The 17104-nt window shown below is 45.1% G+C and overlaps 1 protein-coding gene across 1 annotated transcript in view; it reads right to left on the minus strand.

The window, feature by feature from the left end:
- USP10 (ubiquitin specific peptidase 10) overlaps window positions 1-17104 on the minus strand; it is a 193550-nt gene that overhangs the window by 133156 nt on the left and 43290 nt on the right. The window contains exon 2 of the mRNA XM_033941815.1: window positions 7928-7996. Coding sequence (XP_033797706.1) covers window positions 7928-7996 — 69 coding nt within the window. The remainder of the gene's footprint in view (window positions 1-7927; window positions 7997-17104) is intronic.

Here is a 17104-nt window from a genome sequence, read left to right on the forward strand (position 1 = left end):
CACAGCCTTTCCTGTCTGGTCGGGGGTCCGTCTAGCATGTGCCATGAGAAGATGGCGACAGGAGAAACCAGCCTGATAAGCATGGAAATCTGAAGTCCAGGCCCCCTCAGAAATAGAGAAAGAGAGTCCTGGCCGCAGGAAGATGCGCAGTGTCATTATGCCCATAGAGACAGCCCGAACTTGGAAACTGTTTGTACTTACTTTAGGCATATATATCCTGTGCCACTACTGGACACATGCAGCTCAGGACAGAGGCCCAAATAAGGACAGTTACCAACAGACAAAGGCTCAATCTGCAGGGACCCCAAGAGAGACAATGAGATACATGTGTGAAATACAGGGCACTATCTTATTGCTGATCTCACCGTGCCGTGAGTTGCCGTATGTCGTCCCAGTCCGGAGACAAACCGAGACTGGTTGACCTAGCACAGGTCAGAGTCTCTCTGGTAAACCCCTTGAGTGCTAACCCCAGAGTCCGATTAAACAAGCAACTTCCTTCAAGGGAGTACAGCAGGAACACAGACATAGACATATAAATCTGCCCAAGCTTGTCCCAAAGCTAGTGAAACACATACAACTTGTCTGAACTGGAAAGGAGAGAAGCCCCGGCATACCCTGACCAAAGTCAGCTGGAAACAAACTACCGGAACGCTGCAGCTCCCCCGCCATTGCCGGAGACCCAAGCACACGCCTGATTCTCGCTGATACGTGGCTGCTGCATCAACGCTCCTAGAAACATAGTCGGATTCAAGCCCTGCAAAATTTACCCTGCCACGGCTTGCATAGAAAGAAAATCAGACTTGGGGAATAACCAGAAGAACGGCCCACAGCGCCGGAAAAAAACATGTCCCATCTTATGCGCGCTGCTATAAACCGGCACCTGCACAATCAGCTGCACATGGCCATGACAAACACCAATGAAAGAGAGCCTCAGAATAAACAGGACTACTATTGCTGCACTGAAACCCAACAATGAGAACAAGTGCGAACATGAAATCGCACCGCTACTGCCGCGCTGTAACCAACAAGGAAAACAAGCGCGTGCATGCAAAGGGCAGGAAGTCCCGGCTCCCTCCACGGATTTCTAGTCATAAAACTTAGCCTCAATAAAATATCCATTCCTTAAACATACGTTGACCGAACCCTCATTACTAAGACTCCCAAACAGAACCTGAAGTTCAACCAACATTAAAAAACAGAGACATACTCACAAGCTTGTTGTTAGGGCCGATTGAAGCCAGTTAAAGCTGGTTGAGCAGCAGTAAGAGCAGAATGGAGCAACTGTGGTCTCTTTTTTTTTTTTTTTTACAGAGAAGGGAAAGAAGAAAAAAATTGAGACCCAGTCAGACCCTCTAGCAATGGAGGGAGGATGAGGCAGGGACCTGGGAGGGCCCAGGTGTTACCCCTAAAGCCGGCACCGTTCAGCCAGACACCTCTGTCTCACTGAAGAGAAAATCTCAACAGGAGAAACAGCATTGCCAGCTCACTGAAGAGAAACCTCAACAGGAGAAACAGAATGGCAGTCTCACTGAAGAGAAACCTCAACAGGAGAAAATAAAGTTCCAGTCACAGCCAGAATTCAGGAGCTAGTTGAATAGCGACCATTTCCTGCTGGGAGATAGAGAATACTGGAGATACAGGAGGAGTGCCAGCCAATGGGACCACCTGTTAATCAGTTTCTATCTCCGCCTTCTGGTAGATGTGTGCTATCCCATTCGTCTCTGGATTCATCTGCTGCTGTTGCTAGGGAAATAATGATTGTGTGGGTTTGTTAATCGCATTCTGCTTTCCTTGTAAAATTCTTTGTTTTTTCTTCTGAAAGTCTCTCCATGGGGTTAATGGATACCTCCTCCTAATTGGTGGTCAAAGAAAGAAAATGTCTTGAATTCTTCAATTATTAATTTTCTTATGTAATTAATTTACTTTTTCTGTTTTTCTGTCATTTTCTGCTTTTCTGTAACAAGTGTTTACTTATGATATTATTGCGAACTCAAAAAAAGAAAGTGTTGATGGGCAATTTGAAATCTCAGAAACTTTCTGTAAGTCGTACAGAAGGGGCACACCAAAGGGACACATCTTGCTTCTTTATATGTCTCTTCACACACAACTTCAGAAGCAATTTCAGGCAGGATCATTTGTTTTGGAGTACTGTCTTGTCTATTAGTTATTTTAGCTCACTTTTAATCTCCACAAGATGAGTTGGTTTAACATCTTTTTACACTACTTAGTATTGGGAATGTGGGAATGAATTCTTACATTTTTAAAGTGGAGGGTTAGGCTTTTCCAGTACATTATTCTGGGAATTAATTTTTTCAGATTGCATTTATGCAAGGTTTACCATATGAAAATGCAGTGAATTGTGCTTAATATTTGCAACATACTATTCCATCTATCTCCTATGGAGGCTATTATAAGAAAATCAAATTTAGCCAAGGGAAATTGAAATTTTCGTGTTTATAATCCACACGGTGTTCCTCAGGCCAAGGGGGTGCAGGCAGACCCTTCACACAGGGCTCCTTTCGTGGCCCTTGCAAGTCTAGTTCTGCCAAGGGGGGAGCAGTAGTTATCTGTTCTGCCCTATGAGGGCATGTTGGGCCCCTCAGAGGTCCCATTGGGGCAGGCTCTCCCAGGACAAGTGAGCCCGTACCACCTCAGATCAGTGGGTCCCGGAGGTAGTTGACAGGGAATACTCCTTGGAGTTAGCCTGTCAAGTTCCCAACACTTTCATGGTTTCTCCCTATGGTTTGACCTTAAAGCAGGAAGTGGTCTCCCTCACTCTTCAGCACCACTTTGTGATCAGGGTGGTGGAGACTGTGCCACCAGTGGAGCGCAGATAAGGCTGGTATTCCATCTATTTTATGGTCCCAACAAAAGGAGGCACCTTCCGGCCCATTCTAGACCTCAAAGGAGTGAAAGCTTGCCTGCAGATTCCGCCCTTTTGCATAAGACTCTGAATTCCATCATCACTTCGGTTCGACCAGGAGAATTTCTAACTTCCCTAGACCACAAGGAGGTTTACCCTGCATGTCCCTATTGTGAACTGTCAAGGGAGGTATTTGTTCTTCTGTGTGCAGGGGCAGCATTTTCGGTTCCATGCTTTGGCCTGGTAATGGCACCACACACTTTTTCCAAAGTAATGGTGGTGGTGGCTGCTCACTTGAGGCGCCAGGGGAAACAGTTTCACTTGTACCTGGATGACTGGCTGACTCGGGCCAAGTTGGAAGTGAAGTCTATGGGTTGTAAATCGGCCCTAAAGTTACTTGTTTAAACATTTGCAGACAGAACTCAGCTGTTCAGTTAATTTATAAACTAAGAAAATCATATAGAATTACACCATCTTATATAGCTTTACACTGGTTGCCAAGCGAAGCCAGAGTCATGTTTAAGGTATGCTGTTTGATGTTTAAAATATTATATGGCTTGACTCCTCTATATATGAACAATTTAATTTGCAGGCCATTGGTTGGCCAATAATATAATGTTTATAACACTTTGACTTTACAATTCCCCAGTTTAAAGGGAATTTAATCTAAAAGATTGTATGTTATCTCCTTTCCTTGTCAGGCCATTTCTGTGTGGTCTATCTTGCCAATTCAAATATTATCTACAGTAATGCTTACGATCTTTGAAAAGCACTCAAAACTTTGTTTCAGAAATTAAATCTTAGTAGTTAATGATTAGGATAATATCTTATTCTATATGTGCATCCTAGTTAATTAATCCTGCTCTTTATATGTAATCCGCATTAACTATTTGTTGGCAATAGCGGGATATAAATGATTTACCTGTAACTTGGTGCCCTCTGAGGTGCTGGAATACCTGGGGGTCCAGTTCGATGTGGTCTGGGGGATGGTGTTCCTTCTGGAGTGTGTTTGTGGTATACAAGTCCCAATCCCTTTCCCCCCACATGCTCATTGTTTGGGAGTACTGGCAGCTCTCCTTTGCTCCATGACAGTGACTCTGGATGTTGTCCCTTGGGTGAGGCTAACATGCATCCTCCTACAGAGGGTCCTCTTAACGCAGTGGCTTCCATGTAATCAGGACTTTCACCATCCTTTTCCTCTTACACCCAAGGAAAAGCTCAATCTGGTCTGGTGGGATAGAACGATTGCATCTATTGAAAGGGGTTCCCCCCTCAGTGGCTCTTAGTCACTACAGATGCAAGTCTCCTTGGTTGGGATGTTCGCTACCTAGGTCATGTGGTTGAGGGCCTCTGGTCGAACAGTGGAGCTGATGCTAAGAAAGGAGAAATTATGCCTTACCAGATAATTTTCTTTAGTTGGGAAGCCAGTCTGCAATTCCACCCTTGGAAGACTGCAGCTTAGGTGTACTCTGTGCTCTCTCAGTTACTCAAAAACACTTCTTTTTTACTGCTTTATAGCCAGTTTGGATTTCCTCTGGCAGGGTAATGAGTGCAACGATGTGGTTTTTAATTCACTTGCTGCTTATTACATTATAGTGGTTGATGGGGCATGGGGGCACCATAGTTTATCCAGCAATATCACTGGTAGAACTCAAGTCTTTCTACTCATTTGGGCAGAATGGTGAGCTGATATTAAGAAAAAAATAGTTGATAGCACAACCTTCTTAAACTTATGGTGCTGCTTATAGTCATATTTAGATCCTTTAGACTTCAGGATTATTTTATAATTTATGATGACCTGGATTAGCCACTGTGGAAACAGAATATTGGGCTAGATCAGGGATCTCAAAGTCCCTCCTTGAGGGCTGCAATCGTCGGGTTTTCAGGATTTCCCCAATGAATATGCATTGAAAGCAGTGCATGCACATAGATCTCGTGCATATTTATTGGGGAAATCCTGAAAACCTGAATGGATTGTGGCCCTTAAGGAGGGACTTTGAGATCCCTGGGCTAGATGGACCATTGGTCTGACCCAGTATAGTTATTATTATAGTCTTATGAGACCTCATTTAGAATACTGTATAATTTTGGAGACTGCACATTTAAAAATATATAATAAGGATGGAGTCAGTCCAGAGGAAGGCTACTAAAATAGTCAGTGAGCTACGTCATAAGGTGTATGGGGACAGACAGAGCTAGATGCACTAAACAGGATCAGTAAGACCGAATGAATCCGCTCCGATCCAATTTTTGACTGATTCTTATGCAGTAAAAATTTGCATGCAAATGTATTCGCGCAGAGGTTCATCATAATCCCCGTCTCTCCTGTCTGATTGATCACTGTGAGAGCAACTCTCACACTTGCGCATAGCTGGCAGGGGAAGCCTGAACAGCCCCATTAAAAAAAAAAAACCCAAAACAAACCTATACTGGAGACCAACATCCACCCCCCTCAATGGAAATTGGCAGGAAGGATAATAGCAGCTTTATTTATATCCTGTCATACCTTTTCAGTTCAAGGATGCCCACTCCCTCCTGGCTTGCCAAGCCCCTTCCTCTGTGTGAGAAAAAAATTGGTAGGAGGGATGCCCACTCCCTCCAGCCACCAGATGCTCCCCTGAAACCTCCCCATCACCACCACCACCAGTACCCTTCGTGTGAAGAGAGCAGGAGGGAGGCTTGGTTCCCCTAGCTCTGAGGCCCACTGATCCAAAATGGCGGTCCTTCCCCTCCTCAATGCATCATATGATGCACAGGGAGAGGCCTAAGGATTATTGGCTCAGGCGCCCAAGGCTCTTCCCAAGGGGCGGGAACTTAGGTATCTGAGCCAATTAGGGCCTTAGACTCCTCCCTCTGTATCCCAGGTCGGCAAATGCAATCGTCGCTAAAGCAGTCAAAACTGGTTTAGCGACGATCAGTGACTTTAATGCATCTAGACCAGACATGGGCAAACTACGGCCCACGGGCCATATCCAGCCCGTTTAGCTTTTGAATCCAGCCCGTAGGGTTTGGCCTGCAGAGTCTTCTGTCATCTCTGGTCGGGTGACAGCACGTTCTGATACAGGGCATGGCCTCTTCTGGGGGTGCATGCGCGGTTGGCAGCATTCTTGCAAATTTTTTTTTTTTTTTTTTTTTAATCCACCATCCGCGTTAAGGGCTGGGGTGCTGTCGGGTTGTCGGTGTGGTTCTCTGGTGGCCCTGGGCTTCTCAGACCCGGCAGAGGTGTGCTGTTCGACCAAGGTGACGGGGCCGCCATGACGGGGTGCACGCTTGCTTGTGGCGCATCTCGGGGAAAGACAGCCCAGGTGTGCCGTGCACAGGGGTTGGTCCATGCTGCAGGTGACGGTATGTGCGCAGATGTGGGGGCTAGCACAGGTGCATGGTGCCAGGAGGACGTGTTGCTGTGCAGGCCCAGGCTGTCCCACTCCCGGCCACCTTCGCAGTGGGTCCTGGAGTGCTGGGGGCAGGAATTGAACACTCATTGGTTGCCGCTGCGTTTCTATGTGGCGAATACACATAATTCCGCGGGAGTGCCGTTTCCTCCTGCAGCATCAGACTCCCCCACCCTCCGTTACTGTTGGACAGGGGGAGGAGGGAAGGGGTACTGCTGGACAGGGGAGAGAGGAAAAAAGGAAGGAAACAGCTGGCAGGTAGGTTAGAGGAAGGAAGGGAAAGGAGAGATCAGATGAGGGAAAGGGGAGAGACAGAGAAATGAGAAAGTAGAGAGAGATTGATGCTTGGAAATGGGGTCAGAAAAGAAACAAGAGAGGGACAAAGATGCTAGATCTGGTGTAGGAGAGATAAAAATGAAGAGAGCAGTGAAGCTGGAATGAATCATGTAAAAAGGAGAGAGGGGGCGTAGGCTGGATGGAAAGGGGAGAGGGGCATAGAAAGAAGGCAAATACCAAAGGGAAGGGGAAGAGGGCAGACAGTGGATGGAAGGGGCAGATGCTGGATTGAAGAGACAGAGAGGGCAGACGCTGGAAGGAAAAGAGTGAAAAGAAGATGAAATCTGAAACCAGAGACAACAGTCTGCCCTTTGGAGGGGGGGAGGGTTCTTTCTGCCTTAGCCCTTTCTCTTATCATTCTGCGGTACATCAGAACCCTCCCCACCCCCACCCCCTCTGGTAAATTTAAGAACCCATTTTGGCCCACGAGTCACAAAGTTTGCCCACCTCTGATCTAGACCGTAAATATCTCAACATGTACACTTTGGAGGAAAGGCAGGAGAGGGGAGATATGATAGAGACGTTTAAATACCTACGTGGCAAAAAATATGCATGAAGCGAGGAAACTCCAGAGTGAGAGGGCATGGGATGCAGTTAAGAAGTGATAGGCTCAGGAGTAATCCAAAGAAATAGTTGGGGTTTTTTTTGGGGGTTTTTTAACAGAAAGGGTGGTAGATGCATGGAATAGTCTCCCAGTAGAGGTAGTGGAGACAAAGACAATGTCTGAAATCAAGCAAGTGTGCGACAAGCACATGGAATCTCTTAGGGATAGGAGACGACAATGAATACTCCAGTTGGGCAGACTGAATGGGCCATTTGGCCTTTATCTGCCATCATGTTTCTATGAAAAAGACTTTCAATGACTAGTCCATAGGCTTGGAATTCCCTACCTGTTGGAGTTGTGACTTATGGAGATGGTGCGGTATAGAAACCTAAGGTTTAGTTTAGTTTAGTTAAAATGAATAAAGTGGCTTCTGTAGTAATTTAAGGTTTAAGGCAATGTAAGCTTTTGGGTCTGTTTTATTATTTCAAATGTTTCTCTGTTACCAAATAAAGATCTTGATTGCCAGGGTTATATATAAACATTGTAAATAAAATACACAAGATAGGTAAAAAGATGTAAGGAACAATCCCATTTTATTTGCTGTGCTATATTCATCTCAACTGCAATTCACAAAATACAGAGAATATTTGAAAATGAAATGTTACCTGAACAGCCATCAGTTCAACAACTTGACAGCCAGGTTTTACTCTCTTTCCTCTCTCAATTCACATTGTCAGACTCCTGTCAAATTCCCATGTTTAGCTTATGCTAATGCAAGAACAAAATTCTTACCTCAACTGTGCATTTAGGAGCCACAAAAAACTGATTGAATTCGTCAGGACTGAACTCCCCAAACATATACTGCAAAGAGAAAGAGAAGTTATTAAAGTAGAAGGATGGCAAATTCTATAAAGAATAATAATCTATGCAATCTATGAGTGATTATGTACAAGATAATTTGGTTTTAATTTTCTTTAAAAAATTCAGAAGTTATATATATTACTCGCCAGAGGTGGGCTAAACACTCCCGATAAGCATTTCACATAAAAGGTAGAGAAAAAAATGCGACCCATTCAACCCTTTGATTAAGACCTTTGGGCCACAAAGTGTCCAAATAAAAAATCCAGCGTTGCTCATGCTGGTATAAAAGTCGTACATCATAAGGAAGTTGACATTTTGATCCGACACTGTGTCAAAGAACGGCACAGTTTTGAAGAATTTAAGTGTTTTGTGCTGGAGCATGTCCCTACTACTGAGCGCAGGGGCAATGTGTAACGACTTTTATACCAGCATGAGCAATGCTGGATTTTTTATTTGGACACTTTGTGGCCCAAAGATCTTAATCAAAGGGTTGAATGGGTCGCATTTTTTTGATTGACAGTAGGAGGCGGGTTTTGGCCATCAGCTGTTCTTGTCTTCCTATATTGGTGCCTGTTGACCCCGGAAGTGCTCCCAGAAGTGTAATTTTTTGGCTTCTTAAGCAATGGCCATTCTAATGCCGATGTGCACGGAATGAGAACAGAGTTTTGAGCTGCATTATATTCCCTGACACAGCCTCGTGTGAGGTGAAACAAGGACTTGTGGAATTTAAAAGAGGACATGGTTTGTGAAAGGTTCATCTAGTGAGCGCCACCAATATTTTCTCTGGCCAGACAAGTTCAAATTTCAAGTTTATTGGTATTTGATTAATCGCTTAATCAATTTGCTAAGCGATGTACAATCATATAAACAGAAAATATGTTACAAAAAAACCTTACGAAGTAACATAAATCTTACAATTAAAACAAACATGGGACAGGGAGGAAAGGAGGGAAAAGTTTCAATTCTTTCTTATAAGGAATAAACAAAGAAGGATAAAACAAAAGGGAGGGGAGCAATTTAAAAGCCTGAAACATTATATCATGTTTTAAAATTTAAATATTAAAAGCATCTTTAAAAAGATACGTTTTTAAAGATTTTTTAAAAGAAATAAGGTCCTTTTCGTCTTTAATATATTGAGGTAATGAGTTCCATGTTTCCAAAGCTAAGTAAACTGTTGTGTTTTTTCTTTTCCTGTGCACAGTGATGGGTTTTTTCACCCTTTGATAAATTCATTTCAGTGGTGGTGGAGTTTTTTGCCTATGATGAGAAATGAAGCAGTATTGAATGTTTATCAAGTTTTGATTGTGGACTGCTGTTAATTTGAATTTTGAGGCTTTTTCTCCACCTTTTATGTGAAATGCTTATCGGAAGTGTTTAGCCCACCTCTGGCGAGTAATATATATAACTTCTGAATTTTTTGATTTAGTTATTACACTGGTTTTTTTTCTTGTGAGAATTAATTTTCTTTACTCAACATTCTAATAAAGAAAATAAATACAACAAAACTATTTCTCAAAACTGTCACCAATAACAGAAATATATAACATAGGAAATTTAATCTTCTGCAACTGCACTTGGGGTCTAAAGTGATGCTTGTTTCTCAACAGTTTTAAGTCCTTAATTATAATATTTACTACTTATCAAATAGATCTGCACCAAAGTTCCTCAGTAAGCCACACTCAAACTGCTGATTCATTGTAATCTTTGTGTGGTAGCCATCCTCATCGAAACTTATAATTGTCTGAAAGAACCCTCGTCGGCCACCCCGAACCAAGGGCTGAAAAGCTCAGAGCGGCAGCTGCATCACCCTCAATTCCAAAAGGCTGATTGACCACTGAGCCTCCTCCAGAGACCACACCTCCTGTGTTGAGGACTGAAGGCAATGAGCCCCCATCCTGACAGGCTGGCGTCCATGGTGACCACGATCCATTCCGGCGACGCCAGGGGCATACCCTTGAACAGATTAGGCTTGCTTAGCCATCACTCTATGCTGAACGAGGCCTGAGGCATCCATTGTAGACAACGACTGTAGTACTGAGACACTGGGGACCACCGGGAGAGAAGCGACTGCTGAAGTGGCCTCATGTGAAATCGCACCCAAGGCACAACCTACAGAGCCGCCACCATTGAGCCGAAAACCTGAACATAATCCCATACTCGCGGCCTCAGGGACTGACAAAGAAGGCGAACCAGAGACTGCAACTGTCACCCCGGTCCCTGGGAAGAAACACCTTCCCTACAGCTGTGTCGAACCGTGCCCCCAGATGTTCCAATGATTGTGAGGGAATCAGAGAGCTCTTTGTAAAGTTGATGATCCAACCCAATGATTGAAGAAGGGAAATCACCCTCTGTGTTACCACCAAACTCTCTTGCCTGGACAATGCCCGAATCAACCAGTCGTCCAAGAAAGGATGGTCCCAAATCCCCTCCTTGCGAAGGAAGGCCGCCACTACCACCATCACCGTTGAAAAAGTCCATGGAGTCGTGGCAAGATCAAATGGCATCACCTGAAACTGATAATGGTGCCCGGATACCGAAAAGCGAAGATACCATTGATGTGGCGGCCAAATGGGAACGTGCAAGTAAGCCTCCTTCAGAAACTCTCCCCGGCTGAACCACGGCAATGACCAACCTCACCATTTCCATACGAAAAAGCCTGACGTGGAGAAACCGGTTGACTCATTTGAAATCCAGAACCAGTCTGACCGATCCCCCTTTCTTAAGCACAATGAAGTAAATGTAATATTTCCCCTGGCCCCTCTGCTCCAGCGGAACTGGCACAATCTCCCCAAGATCCAGAAGAAGTTGCAGAGAGCTTCTCACCAACTCCCGCTTAACTACCCCTGCGCACAGGGAAACCAAGAAAGAATCTGTGACGGAAGAGGAGAATTCTAATTTGTAACCTTCTCGAATAATGTCCAAGACCCACTGATTTGATGTTATCTTGGCCCACTCCACCAGGAAAGAAGACAGCTGCCCCCATATAGGCCCAGCAGAGGGACCCGAGACCACATCATTGTGAATTACACACTGCTGGAGGACAGGCTGGCTGAGAGTTCGGGGGTTTGTAGGATGAAAGGAATTCTTCTGCGGAAACTTAGGCTTGGAAGCAAAGCTGGATCCATAAGCTGAAGTGAACGTTTGTTTCCCTGGTCTATAACATTTGGCATCCCGGAAACAGGACTGGGAAGGTGAGACCCTCAATGGTCCCTTGGGCTTATCCTCTGGCAATCTCTGAGTTTTGGAATCACCAGAATCCTTCACCAACTTGTCCAAATCTTCACCAAACAGTTGACCCTTAAAAGGCAGTCTGATGAGTCTAAGCTTGGAAGCTACATCCACCACCCAATGGCGCAGCCACAATGATTTGCGAGAAACCACCGAAAGGGTCATCTACTTTGCTGATGCGCGAACAACATCATATAAGGTGTCTACCAAATATGCTAAACATGTTTCTACATCTGCAAACTCAGATGGGAGAGCCACCCCTGACTCCATCCTCTCATCCATCTGTTGCATCCATTGCAGACACGCACACAACATAGGAACTATACACTGCCACCTGCAAAGTGACAGCCACCACCTCGAAAGAAAGCTTTAGCGAAGACTCAATCTTACAACCTTGGGTATCTTTCAGCGCAATACCCCCTTCAACCGGCAAGGTAGTCTTCTTGGTAACCGCCGCTGCCACAAAAGCGTCTACCCGCGTAAGCTTACATCTCATCCTGTGCCACTGGGTACAATTGATGCATTGCCTTAGCTACCCGGAGGCCTGACTCTGTCGTGTCCCATTGCGCCAAGATAAGCTCCTGCATGGCCTTGTGGACTGAAAAAGTTTTAGGCGGTTTTCTCGTGTCCGCCATAAGGAGGTTCGCTGTCCCTGTTCCCTGCGGATCGGCCTGAGATATATTCAGACCCTATAAAGCTTTAGAAATAAAACCAGACAGCGACTCTCCGTTGAACAGAAGCAGCGTGGTGGGGTCATCCACTTCCCTAGCCATCGCATCCTCTACTTCCAGATCCTCAGCCTCCCCCTCCTCTAGAGGAAAAGAGAGGCTAGAGTCAGATTGAGGGTCCATCTGAGGGAATCACTCTATGCTGTTTTGCCGCCTACTGTGACTCTACTTGAGGCTGGCATAGAACGGCTGGAGCAGCAGTTCCCTCCAACCTGTTCCCCCTGCTGTGAAAACTGAGAGCTCTGCAAGAGGAAGGCCTTGTGTAAGAGGACCATGAATTCAGGGGAAAACGGCAAGAGCTGCACCCCTGCCAGCACAGCCACCGATCCGCCCGGCATCATCACTGCCCTTGCTAACAAGGAAAGCCCGATGCTGTCATTTGGACTTCCCCTCACTGCAAACGCGCTCTGTGTTCGCACCTGGCACCTCCAAAATCAAAGGGGAGCATGGCTGTGCATCTTTAGCATGAGAAACGGTCTTGTCCTCTGGCGCCATGTTGATTCCTCCCCCGCGAGTTCTGAGTAGCCAGCCGCACACAGCCCTGACGGTGTGCGGTGCTTCCTGCAGTGCGAACACCTCTTAACTGCCTCAACCGCCATTACACCTGACTCGGCGAAACTGAAACTCGACACCAACACCAACGAGTACCATACAACACAGCCGCTTAAACTACCCCAAACAAAAGTTAAACTGCTTACCCGACTGTATCCGGAATCAATAGCAGCCTGGTAGTTGTAGCCTGTATACATGCCAAACAGTAATACACTGCTACAGAAAAGCAGTTACTTACCGTAACAGATGTTATCCAGGGATTGCAGGCAGCTATTCTCACATATGGGTGACGTCATCGACGGAGCCCAGATGCGGACACCTCACAAGCAGACTTGCTTGAAGAAGCTAGAAGAAATTTTGAGTCGCCCGCAACGCACATGCGCGAGTGCCTTCCCGCCCAGCACAGGGCGCATCTCCTCAGTTCAGATAGCTAGCAGAGAAGCCAACCAGGGAAGGTGGTGGGTTGTGAGAATAGCTGCCTGCTGTCCCTGGATAACAACTGTTACGGTAAGTAACTGTGCTTTATCCCAGGACAAGCAGGCAGGTATTCACACATATGGGTGATCTCCAAGCTAACCAGAATGGGATGGTGGGAGTGTTGGCAATTTAGGAGAATAAATTTTGCAATACTGTTTGGCCAAATTGTCCATCCCGTCTGGAGAAAGTATCCAGACAATAGTGAGAAGTGAAGGTATGAACCGAGGACCAAGTAGCATCTCTACAAATTTCCTCAATAGGTGTAGATCTGAGGAAAGCTACTGAAGCTGCCATTGCTCTGACTTTATGGGCTGTGACTTTACTGTGAAGGGGTAATCCAGCCTGGGCATAGCAGAAAGAGATACAAGCCGCCATCCAGTTGGAGATGGTACGCTTAGAAATAGGATGGCCCAACTTATTTGGATCGAAGGAAACAAAAAGTTGAGGAGCAGTTCTGTGTGGTTTGGTGCGTTCCAAGTAGAAGGCCAAAGCACGTTTACAGTCCAGAGTATGAAAAGCTGATTCTCCAGGATGAGAATGAGGCTTTGGGGAAAAAAAAGATGGATTGGTTGAGATGAAATTCCGAGACCACTTTAGGTAGGAATTTAGGATGAGTACAAAGAACCATCTTGTCATGATGGAACACAGTGAATGGTGGGTCAGTAATTAAAGCTTGCAGTTCACTGACTTCGAGCAGAAGTGAGGGCTATGAGAAACACCACTTTCCAAGTGAGATACTTCATTTGAGCCTTATCAATTGGTTTAAATGGAGGCTTCATGAGTTGAGTAACATAGTAACATAGTAACATAGTAGATGACGGCAGATAAAGACCCGAATGGTCCATCCAGTCTGCCCAACCTGATTCAATTTAAATTTTTTTTTTTTTCTTCTTAACTATTTCTGGGCGAGAATCCAAAGCTTTACCCGGTACTGTGCTTGGGTTCCAACTGCCGAAATCTCTGTTAAGACTTACTCCAGCCCATCTACACCCTCCCAGCCCTTGAAGCCCTCCCCTGCCCATCCTCCTCCAAACGGCCATACACAGACACAGACCGTACAAGTCTGCCCAGTAACTGGCCTAGTTCAATCTTTAATATTATTTTCTGATTCTAAATCTTCTGTGTTCATCCCACGCTTCTTTGAACTCAGTCACAGTTTTACTCTCCACCACCTCTCTCGGGAGCGCATTCCAGGCATCCACCACCCTCTCCGTAAAGTAGAATTTCCTAACATTGCCCCTGAATCTACCACCCCTCAACCTCAAATTATGTCCTCTGGTTTTACCATTTTCCTTTCTCTGGAAAAGATTTTGTTCTACGTTAATACCCTTTAAGTATTTGAACGTCTGAATCATATCTCCCCTGTCTCTCCTTTCCTCTAGGGTATACATATTCAGGGCTTCCAGTCTCTCCTCATACGTCTTCTGGCGCAAGCCTCCTATCATTTTCGTCGCCCTCCTCTGGACCGCCTCAAGTCTTCTTATGTCTTTCGCCAGATATGGTCTCCAAAACTGAACACAATACTCCAAGTGGGGCCTCACCAATGACCTGTACAGGGGCATCAACACCTTCTTCCTTCTACTGACTACGCCTCTCTTTATACAGCCCAGAATCCTTCTGGCAGCAGCCACTGCCTTGTCACACTGTTTTTTCGCCTTTAGATCTTCGGACACTATCACCCCAAGGTCCCTCTCCCCGTCCGTGCATATCAGCTTCTCTCCTCCCAGCATATACGGTTCCTTCCTATTATTAATCCCCAAATGCATTACTCTGCATTTTTTTGCATTGAATTTTAGTTGCCAGGCATTAGACCATTCCTCTAACTTTTGCAGATCCTTTTTCATATTTTCCACTCCCTCTTCGGTGTCTACTCTGTTACAAATCTTGGTATCACCTGCAAAAAGGCACACTTTTCCTTCTAACCCTTCAGCAATGTCACTTACATACATATTGAACAGGATTGGCCCCAGCACCGAACCCTGAGGGACTCCACTAGTCACCTTTCCTTCCTTCGAGCGACTTCCATTAACCACCACCCTCTGGCGTCTGTCCGACAGCCAGTTTCTGACCCAGTTCACCACTTTGGGTCCTAACTTCAGCCCTTCAAGTTTGTTCAACAGCCTCCTATGAGGAACTGTATCAAAGGCTTTGCTGAAATCCAAGTAAATTACATCTAGCATATGTCCTCGATCCAGCTCTCTGGTCACCCAATCAAAAAATTCAATCAGGTTCGTTTGGCACGATTTACCTTTTGTAAAGCCATGTTGCCTCGGATCCTGTAACCCATTAGATTCAAGGAAATACACTATCCTTTCTTTCAGCAACACTTCCATTATTTTTCCAACAACTGAAGTGAGGCTCACTGGCCTGTAGTTTCCTGCTTCATCCCTGTGACCAATTTTATGAATAGGGACCACATCCGCTCTCCTCCAATCCCCAGGAATCACTCCCGTCTCCAGAGATTTGTTGAACAAGTCTTTAATAGGACTCGCCAGAACCTCTCTGAGCTCCCTTAGTATCCTGGGATGGATCCTGTCTGGTCCCATCGCTTTGTCCACCTTCAGTTTTTCAAGTTGCTCATAAACACCCTCCTCCATGAACGGCGCAGAATCTACTCCATTTTCTCGTGTAACTTTGCCAGACAATCTCGGTCCTTCTCCAGGATTTTCTTCTGTGAACACAGAACAGAAGTATTTGTTTAGCACATTTGTTTCTCCTCATCACTCTCCACATATTTGTTCCCAGCATCTTTTAGCCTAGCAATTCCATTTTTTATCTTCCTCCTTTCACTAATATATCTGAAAAAATTTTTATCTCCCTTTTTTACATTTTTAGCCATTTGTTCTTCCGCCTGTGCCTTCGCCAAACGTATCTCTCTCTTGGCTTCTTTCAGTTTCACCCTGTAGTCCTTTCTGCTCTCTCCTCTTCTTGGGTTTTTTTTATATTTCATGAACGCCAACTCTTTCGCCTTTATTTTCTCAGCCACTAGGTTGGAGAACCATATCGGCTTCCTTTTTCTCTTGTTTTTATTGATTTTCTTCACATAAAGGTCCGTAGCCATTTTTATCGCTCCTTTCAGCTTAGACCACTGTCTTTCCACTTCTCTTATGTCCTCCCATCCTAACAGCTCTTTCTTCAGGTACTTTCCCATTGCATTAAAGTCTGTACGTTTGAAGTCTAGGACTTTAAGTATCGTGCGGCCGCTCTCCACTTTAGCCGTTATATCAAACCAAACCGTTTGATGATCGCTACTACCCAGGTGAGCACCCACTCGAACATTAGAGATACTCTCTCCATTTGTGAGGACCAGATCCAATATCGCTTTTTCCCTTGTGGGTTCCGTCACCATTTGTCTGAGCAGAGCCTCTTGAAAGGCATCCACAATCTCCCTACTTCTTTCCGATTCCGCAGACGGAACATTCCAGTCCGCATCCGGCAGGTTGAAATCTCCCAACAGCAGAACCTCCTCTTTCCTTCCAAACTTTTGGATATCCACAATCAGATCCTTATCAATTTGCTGCGATTGAGTCGGAGGTCTGTAGACTACACCCACGTAGATAGAAGTTCCATCTTCTCTTTTCAGAGCAATCCATATCGCTTCTTCCTCTCCCCAGGTCCCTTGCATTTCGGTCGCTTGGATATTGATCTTTACATAGAGAGCTACTCCTCCACCTTTATGACCATCTCTGTCCTTCCTAAAAAGATTATATCCCGGTATGTTTGCATCCCATCTATGTGATTCACTGAACCATGTCTCTGTGATAACAACAATATCTAGATCTGCCTCTAATATCAGGGCTTGCAGATCATGAACTTTGTTGCTTAGACTGCGAGCATTTGTGGTCATTGCTTTCCAGCTATTTTTCAGCGATAATCTCCTTTTTCGTATGGATTTTTGTGTCGTTTCACTTTCCGTTGCAATACTAAGAAATGAGTTGCTGATATTGCTTATGTTGCAGCCTTTACTACTATCACATCTTTTCTTTTGCCGGGGGTGGTCTCTATAATTGTCCTTCGTACATACACCACCCCCACCTTCTAGTTTAAATGCCTAGAAAAATATTGTCTAAATTTCTCTGCAAGGTTTCTTTTTCCTGCTGTAGTAATATGTAGCCCATCAGTG

The sequence above is a fragment of the Geotrypetes seraphini genome, chromosome 4 (genome assembly GCF_902459505.1).
Source record: "Geotrypetes seraphini chromosome 4, aGeoSer1.1, whole genome shotgun sequence".
NCBI lineage: Eukaryota > Metazoa > Chordata > Amphibia > Gymnophiona > Dermophiidae > Geotrypetes > Geotrypetes seraphini.